Below are 9,139 nucleotides of genomic sequence, written 5' to 3'. Positions count from 1 at the left end.
GTGTTATTTTAAAGGAATCCTCCTGTGCCGGGAGGCGAGCAGGACTGCTGCTGGGGTAAGCAGGAGAGCAGGCGTGGGGCCCCCCCGGCGGGGGTGGAGAGCCCCGGCCGCCTCGGGCCTGCTCCTGCTGCTGCGGGGCCTCCCTCCTCCTCCCCCCCCCCCCTCTCCCCGCATCCAGGCGCTTTGCAGCCGGCAGCTCCGTCCCCCCCCCACCCATCCCACGCGGCTTCGGCGGCTTCCTCCGCAGCGCCGCCTCCTGCTCCTCTGCCTCCCCCCTCGCCTCTCCTCTCCGCCTGCTGCAGCACCCTGCCTGGCTCACCCGGCTGCCGCTGCGGCGCTTCCTCGGCTGGTCCATGGCGAGCGGGCTGCGCCCCGGACGGTGCGATGAAGACTATATTGTCCATGGAGGTTCTACCACTGTCTTGTGCCCAGCCCCAGCCCCCCCCCGGGAAATTGGAAAGTCTACGCCCCTGCTTGGTTAGCCAAAGATCCAGTGATCTGCATCATCTCAGGGCTATTTTTGGGCAGGAACGCACAGGAACGGAGTTCTGGCTGGCTCCCGAGTTGGCCACGCCCAGCAGGAGCTCATTAGCATAATAGGTCACACCCAACAGCAGGAACTCATTAGGATTGGCTACATGAGGGGTGTGTGGCCTAACATGCAAAGGAGTTCCTGCTACAAAAAAAGGCCCTGGGTTTTGACCACAAACAAGGTAAACAGAATAAGAAGCAAAAGGTTACTTCTGGTAACATGGGGGTGTGGCCTAATCTGCTATTGAGCTGTGCTGTCAGGGGTGTGGTCTAATATGGTAATGAGTTTCTGCTGTTGGGTGTGGCCTATTATGCTAATGAGTTCCTGCTGGGCTTTTTTTAACAAAAGAAGCCCTGATCATCATTATCTTGATGGGTGGTGGGTGTGCTTGGCTGCTCAGGTAATCTTATCACGGCCAAGTTCTGTTGTTTAACATGAGGATGGGTACATGCAGTAAAGCTGGGGGAAGGTGGGAGGGGAGGCTGCCTGCGTCCTGGAAAAGAAGTCCTTCAGTGGAGTCCTTTGCAGGAACACTCAGGCTTCTGGTGTAAAGCACGGCTTCTGCTTGCTGGCTGCTGCTTATTTCTGGCATCAGGGAGGTTGATTCGTCTCCTGCAGGGACGCAGGGATGAGGAGCACCATCGGTCCACGTCCAGAGATGTAAAAGTTCTGGAAATTTTGAAGTCCAGGAAAAAAACGTGTTTTTTTTCCGGGGGGAAACTGAAATTTTCGGGAAAATTGAAAAAAAAAATGCCACATTAGCACTTTTTGTTTCCTTTTCCAGACTGAAAGTCATTCTGTTACTTTAGGAACATAAAATGTGACTATGGACATTTTTGCTTGGTATGAAATGATCACAACTAGCTTATTAAAAATAGAGTGTATCCAAACAATTATTACAAACAGAATACCCACCCGCATGCAAAAACAAAACGGAAACCTTTCTCTTTTCTTGTGACAACAGCACCTCCTAAAGGAAGAAATGCATCTTGTTCTTGCATTGGAGAGTTCAGTTTGTAATCTAGGACTTGCTTGTCCTCAGTGCACAGAAATTAGATCAATCTGACACCATACCTATTTTTTAGAAATGATTTGGAAAATATTTGAACACCTTGTCTTAAAAATATTTTATTCATCATGTTAAAATAAAACATTCCATAATCATTTTTTTTTCTTTTCTAAATTTTTCCAGTTTTTCGGGGGGGGGAACGTTTTCTTCCCCAAATTTTTCCGTTTTTCCCCCCAGGCCTTCACATCTCTATCCACGTCTGGCTGGCACACTGCTTCCGGGCGAGGCTTCCCTCGGCTGGGCACATGTCTACAGCCCAGGAGGTTGGCACCATCATCGGGCTACTATACAGTTCAGTCCCTGGCATATTTATTATACAGTTCAGCTCACAACCAAAGTCCATAGTCTTATAAAAACTGCACAAGGTGCTTGCAGGGCAACAAAAGAAGGGCAGAAACATCTAGGTCAGTGATGGCGAACCTTTTAGAGACCGAGTGCCCAAACTGCGACCCAAGACCCACTTATTGATCGCAAAGTGCCAACATGGCAATTTAGCCTGAATACTGAGGTTTTACTTTAGAAAAAACAACTCATACATTGACTTAAGATGATCCAAACAAAGTAAGGAAAGCAATCCCAAATGCTTTTATTTACTTAAAATTATTTGGCAGAGAATTTGACACTTTAATGGTGGTCTGGGCCTGGCTGGGGCGATGGCACGCGTGCCCACAGAGAGGGCTCTGAGTGCCAACTCTGGCACCCGTGCCATAGGTTCGCCACCACTGATCTAGGGCCTCTCTCTCTCTCTCTCTCTCTCTCATTCTAGATGATGAGACGCGAGTTCCCATTGGGGAGACGAAGGGATACATCAATGCTAGCTACATCCATGTGCAAGTGGGCAAAGAGGAGCTCTTCTACATCTCCGCCCAGGGCCCTCTGCCGTGCACGATGAATGACTTCTGGCAAATGGTGTGGGAGAACCACTCCAACGTCATCGCCATGATTACAAGGGAAACGGAACGCGGGGCGTCCAAATGCCATCGGTACTGGCCCGAGCCACCCCACACGTCTCTGGATCTGCTTCGGTTTCAGCTGCGACTGGATAACTATCAGATCCTGAATTGTTTTATCATTAGAATAATAGAAATCACAAACAAGAGGGTAAGGCACTCGGACGGCGCACGGTACGATCTGGGTAACAAACTGAAAAACGGCAGCTAGGCGGCAGTGGAGGAATGTGTTGTCAAACCAGAACCCACTCATGGCGATCCCCGTAGGGTTTTCAAGGCAAGGGACCAAACAGAGGTGATTTGCCACTGCCTGCCTCCCTCGGTGGCCTCCCACCTAAGCAGGGGTCATTTCCTGCCCGAGTGCCCCAGAGCGGCGCTCCGGCAGTAAAGAGCCCAGGCCCGCCCTGTGAGGGGGGGGGAATTAAATGCCTGGCTTCCCAGCCCGATCTTCTCCAGGTGGCCTGGCAGGTTGGCTGCAGAGGGGGAGGCGGGCAGACATGCCCTCCTTTCTGTTGGAAATGTATGTGTTTACAAGGTCTGACAATTCAGTCATTATAGGGTTAACTTGTTTGCCTAGTATTGCTATTGTTTAGACTGACCTGGAAGGGATACCTGGCACTGAGCCAATGGGGAATTAGCCCGGGGGAAAATAGCTCTCTACTGTGATACGGATTGGTCATTTGTTTCAGGTGACTTCCTTTCTAGGGGTCGAGAAGAAGGAGAGATTCTCCATTATCTGTGTGCTAGTGTTGACTATAGGCCGCTTAGAAAATGTAGCTGTTAGTGTTATGTTTATTTGTAGTAATCCCGTGCGCCTTCTGCCCTTAGAAATAAAGGTTTTTAATAGCAAAGAAATCTCTTCTTTCCAATAGAGCAAGATCCATTGATAGTCTAAGTATTAAACACTTTTTGACTATTTTACAACACTTTCCCCCTGTGGCTCTCCGCTTTTGCGGAGAGACTCGGGGGGGGGATTTAAATGCCTGGCTAAATGCCCAAGATCGAGCAGGGAACCCGGGCATACCTGCCTCCCTTCCCTTCCCTTCTCCAGCCAGCCCGCCGCGGCTGGAGTGAGGAAGGCGAGGCAGGCAGACATGGCCCCTTTCCCCCTGAGCCTCTCCACTTTTGCGGAGAGACTCAGGGAATTGGGGGGGGGGTTAAACCCCCCTTGCATCTGCCTTAACTCATTTTACACATGCCTGCCCTTTGCCAGGGGGCGTGGCCGAGGCCAGTGAGTTATGCAAATGGGCCCCTGCACCTCTTTTTCTAGGAAATGACCCCCGCAACTAAGTTTTAACCGTGGTCGACCCCGCTTGGCTTCCAAGATCTGACGAGACCGGGCCGGCCTGGGCCCCCCAGGTCAGGGGAGACGATGTGTAGAGGTGTTTGGCCATTGCCCGCTTCCGTGTAGCGACCCTGGGCTTGCCCGGTGGTCTCCCATCCGACTGCTAACTAGGGCTGAGATCTGACAAGACCAGGCCAGCCTGGGTTATCCAGGTCAGGGTGGCACGTTTAGAGCGTGACAGAAACCCCGTCGTATCTGATCACCAGTTTGGAACCGATGTACGCTGGGGATTATTAGGAAGGGTATTGAGAACAGATCAGCCAATATCATAATAGCCCTATATAAATCAATGGTGCGACCTCATTTGGAATACTGTGTGCAGTTCTGGTCACCACACCTTAAAAAGGATATTATAGCTTTGGGAAAAGTGCAGGAAAGGGCAACTCGAATGATAAAGGGGTTGGAACACTTTCCCTGTGAGGAAAGGTTCAAGTGCTTGGGGCTCTTTAGCTTGGAGAAACGATGACTGAGGGGTGACATGATCGAGGTTTATAAGATTATGCATGGGAAAGAGCAGGTAGAGAAAGAGGTACTTTTCTCCCTTTCTCACAATACAAAAACTCGTGGGCACTCCATGAAATTGCTGAGCGGTCGGGTTAGAACGGATAAGAGGAAGTACTTCTTCACCCAAAGAGTGATGAACACTTGGAATTCACTGCCACAGGAAGTGGTGGCGGCTACAAGCATGGAGGGCTTCAAAAGGGAATTAGATAAGCTTATGGTGCAGAGGTCCATCAGTGGCTATTAGCCACAAGGTATAGATAGGGACTCTGGGGCAAGTGATGCTCTGTCTTCTTGGTGCTTGGGGGGGTCAACAGTGGGAGGGCTTCTAATGTCCTGGCCCCACTGGTGGACCTCCTGGTGGCCCCTGGTATTTCTAGCCACTGTGTGACACAGAGTGTTGGACTGGATGGGCCATTGGCCTGACCCAACATTGGCTTCTCTTATGTTCTTATGAGCGATTTGGTGCTGCATAGATTAGTGTGCTCTGGAGCCATCCTTCCTGGGCCAAGACAAAAATGTGTGAGCCACAGGCTAAAAATCTGTGAGCTAGCTCACACTAACTCACACTACAAGCATGGACGGCTTCAAAAGGGAATTAGATAAGCATATGGAGCAGAGGTCCATCAGTGGCTATTAGCCACAAGGTATAGATAGGGGCTCTGGGGCAAGTGATGCTCTGTCTTCTTGGTGCTTGGGGGGGGGGGGTCAACAGTGGGAGGGCTTCTAATGTCCTGGCCCCACTGGTGGACCTCCTGATGGCATCTGGTATTTCTAGCCACTGTGTGATACAGAGTGTTGGACTGGATGGGCCTTTGGCCTGATCCAACATTGGCATCTCTTATGTTCTTAAGCGTCCCTCTCTGCAAAATATCATTAGCAAACTGGCCACAGCAGCCATCCATCTCCCCCCCCCCCAAGTCCCGTTTTAGTTTTTTTTATTATTATTGGCTTTGCCAGCATCGACGGTTCTAGTCCACGCGCGCTTTCGGATTCCTGTCTTTGCAGACGCAGGAGAAGCGCATGGTGCACCACCTCCAGTTTACCTCCTGGCCGGACCACGGCACCCCCCGATCGCCAGAGCACCTCATCAGGTTTGTCCGCTTCATGAGGAAAGTCTGCAAGACCGGGCCCCTCATCGCCCACTGCAGCGCTGGGATCGGCAGGAGCGGAGTGCTCCTCTGCGTCGACATCTTGCTGACCCACATAGAAAACGATCTGCCCGTAAGCTGACTTTTAAGAACCGCGTCTTGCCGCAACAGAGCATTCAGCAGGCGGCAGTTAATTTAGAACAAGGCTGCCCAAGTTTATAGATCCCCAAGTTTCTATAAATTGATTTCATCTCTACCCCACTTAACGTCATTTTCCTCTCCTCCATTTGATCCTCATGACAACAACCCTGTGAGGTAGGTTAGGCCAAGAGGGTGTGACTGGCCCAAGGTCCCCCAGTGAGTTTCCGTGGCAGCATGGGGTTCTGAACCTGGTTCTTAGTCTAGTGCTCTAGCCACGACACTACAACAGCTTTCAAAAGTTGTGACAAAGTGGGTTGAGATATGAGCTGCTAAGCCTTATAAAAGGTCAAGGTTCCCTTGCTCGAAAGCCAGTCGAATCCGACTCTAGGGTTGCGGTGCTCATCTCCATTTCAAAGCCGAAGAGCCAGCGCTGTCCGAAGACGTTTCCGTGGTCATGTGGCCGGCATGACTAAACACCAAGGCGCACGGAACGCTGTTACCTTATAACACTCTCGTTAAATATGTAGGGAAGCCAGTTTGGTGTAGTGGTTCAGTGCGTGAACTCTAATCTGGGAGAATTGGGTTTGATTCCCCACTCTTCCACTTGCAGCTGCTGGATGATCTTGGGCAAGCCGTAGTTCTGGCACAGCTGTTCTTGAAAAAAGAGCAGTTTCTGTCTGAGCTCTCTCAGCCCCACCTACCTCACAGGGTGTCTGTGGTGGGGAGGGGGAAGGGAAAGGAGTTTGTAAGCCGCTCTGAGACTCCCTTGTGTAGTGAAGGGCGAGGTATACATCCAATCTCCTCCTCCTCCTCCTCCTCCTCTTTTTCCCCCCAAGTCAGTAGAATCAGAAGGCCAAGAAAAGTATGGCACGGACGTCACGCACGCCGGGGAAGTCTGGGGAGAGGAATTTGCTGGGAATTCTTCCTCTGCTTGAAGAGGATTGAAAAGCACGCAGACGGAGAGTGATTTCAGCAAAGCGTACTTTATTCGATCAGGAATAAGACAGCTTTTGCCGACTCACAGGCCGGCTTATATTCCCCGTGAAAACCGCCACCCATAACACCCCCCCCACTTCCCAATAGGTTATTTACAGGGGCCGAGAGTTCCATAGGCTCTCGGCCGGGACCTAGCCCCCTGATTGGTGCGGGCTAGGATCCGCATAGTCTATTGTCTCTAAGAGCGAAGCTCGACGTTTGTGCTTGACCGCGTGGAGCCCTAGCCGGCCACGTGGTCTGACTGGATATATTACAACGATCATGGTTGGTATCCCTCCCAGCCTCCCTTTAGGGAGGTAAGGTTTGTGACTTGCCTCCCCCCAAGCGACAAACTTTACCTTTCCAAGGCGAGGAAGATACGAGCCACTGGGTGGCCGCCTGGCTACCAGGGGACGTGACCAGTCTTAAGCAATGTTCCCTCTAAGCCAATGTTCCCTCTAAGCTGTGAAGTCTTGTGAGCAAAAATTCTACTTTGTGAGCTTCTGGCATTAAAGTGGTGAGCAAGTGATTTGGCTACTGCATCAATGAATTTGCTCTGTAGCAATCTTTCCTGAGCTGAGACAAAAACGTGTGAGCCGGAGGCTAAAAACCTGTGAGCTAACTCACACTAACTCAGCTTAGAGCGAACACTGCTCTAAGCTGTGGAGTCTTGTGAGCAAAAATTCTACTTTGTGAGCTCCTGGCATTAAAGTTGTGAGCAAGTGATTTGGCTACTGCATAAATTAGTTTGCTCTGGAGCCATCCCTTCCCGAGCTGAGACAAAAATGTGTGAGCCGGAGGCTAAAAAACTGTGAGCTAGCTCACACTAACTCAGCTTAGAGGGAACACTGCTCTAAGCTGTGGAGTCTTGTGAGCAAAAATTCTACTTTGTGAGCTCCTGGCATTAAAGTTGTGAGCAAATGATTTGGCTACTGCATAAATTAGTTTGCTCTGGAGCCATCCCTTCCCGAGCTGAGACAAAAATGTGTGAGCCGGAGGCTAAAAAACTGTGAGCTAGCTCACACTAACTCAGCTTAGAGGGAACACTGGTCTTAAGTTAGGTGCCTGATTGGAAAATGGTGTGGGGGAGGGAACAGGCTGTCCTACGTGTCCCAAGTGCATACGTGTATATTAATCGTGTTCATCCTTGCCCAAATACCGTAAATGATTGCTTAGACCACCACCCCTAAGCCCTGATTGGGTATTTGGTGCACAGATGAGGTGCCTGTCCCGGGGGCCGTGGCTCAGGGGTAGAGTGTCTGCTTTGCATGCAGCAGGTCTCCCGTTCAGTCCCCTGCATCTCTCCAGTTCAAAGGGCCAAGCAGTAGGGGATTGGGAAAGACCTCCGCCTGAGACCCTGGAGAGACGCTGCCCACCTGAGCAGACTGTGCGGATCTCAGGCCCGCAGCCGGGATTTTGTGGCTTGTGGAGCAAATTTTTTTCCTGGTGGGGCTGAAGTTCTCAGTGCAGAAAGGAAAGCCACGTAGCCAGTAGAAAGCGGTGACCAGGGTAGATCTCTAAATTGCAAGCTGTCCAGGAGTTTAGATGGCAGTTCTCAGCTGCTGCAAATTAATCACTTCTGCCAGCCTAAGCAACAATTCCAACAAGCCAGCAGGTGGGGGTGATAACTTTTATAGTTAAGAAAGCTAACACTTAGACGGGAAAACTCTCTTAGGTCCTTTCCGCACTAGACCTTAGATCCTGGTTCAACCCTGTCCCCAAACTTACATTCTACACAACACGTGAATTCACCCCTGTAATTATCTCAAGGTATTTTTTGTTTCCACATTACATTACGGTCACCCCGGTTTTGCCCCACACTTGTTCCGGGATAAACGGGTGCTGTTATAACCAGGGATAAATGCAAGGTATTGGGTCACGAGTTGAACTCGGATAAAACCAGGGATGAGATCCAAGTGCGGAAAGGACCTTAAGGGAGACCAGTTTCTTGACACGGAGTTAGAAGGGGCCCTAGAGGTCACCTACTCCAACCCCCGGCTCAGTGCAGGAATTAGTCAACTACAGCACCCCACCCTGCTTAAAGGAGTTTTAAAATGATTGGGGGGGGAAGCATTTACAGGAGAAATTCTTGTCGGGTTCATCTTAGGCAGATCTGGCTACTGAAGCCCTATCTTTCCCCCCAAGACCTATCGACGGTGACATAGGCGTAGAGTTCAGGGGGGCGGAGGGGCGGGGGCTACCTCCGAAATTTTCCGGGGGGGTCTCAGCCTCCCCCGGGGCTTGAAGAGAAGCCTTTTCATTCCGCCGTCCGTAGACCTGAGGGACCGCGATCCCTTCCCTGTGCCTATTCCGAGTCCCGCAGACTGAGATCGGCCTCCCCTGCGCAAAACCTCCTCCGCCAAACCAAACTCCCTCCCTCCCTCCTTCCCTCCCTCCCTCCTTCCCGCTACTGAATCCCTGTGCAACTGCATGGCGAAAGCGGGCACCCAGGCCAGAACCGGCTCCGCTCACTTCCTTTCCCCTCCCTGACCTGTCCTGTTTGCTTCGCCCCCCCTTCTTTCCTGGCTCGCCTTC

At 51.2% G+C, this 9,139-nt stretch overlaps 1 protein-coding gene across 1 annotated transcript in view; it reads left to right on the top strand.

Moving 5' to 3' along the window:
- Nucleotides 1-9,139, top strand: part of PTPN20 (protein tyrosine phosphatase, non-receptor type 20) — a gene marked incomplete at its 5' end in the record, with an annotated part of 46,333 nt that overhangs the window by 30,851 nt on the left and 6,343 nt on the right. The window contains 2 exons of the mRNA XM_015410574.1: nucleotides 2,368-2,702; nucleotides 5,406-5,621. Coding sequence (XP_015266060.1) covers nucleotides 2,368-2,702; nucleotides 5,406-5,621 — 551 coding nt within the window. The remainder of the gene's footprint in view (nucleotides 1-2,367; nucleotides 2,703-5,405; nucleotides 5,622-9,139) is intronic.

This window comes from Gekko japonicus, unplaced genomic scaffold, assembly GCF_001447785.1.
Source record: "Gekko japonicus isolate JY-2015 unplaced genomic scaffold, Gekko_japonicus_V1.1 scaffold3657, whole genome shotgun sequence".
In the NCBI taxonomy this organism is placed as follows: Eukaryota; Metazoa; Chordata; class Lepidosauria; order Squamata; family Gekkonidae; genus Gekko; species Gekko japonicus.
Note: the sequence above shows the minus strand (reverse complement) of the source record. Positions and strands in the feature narration are given on the sequence as shown.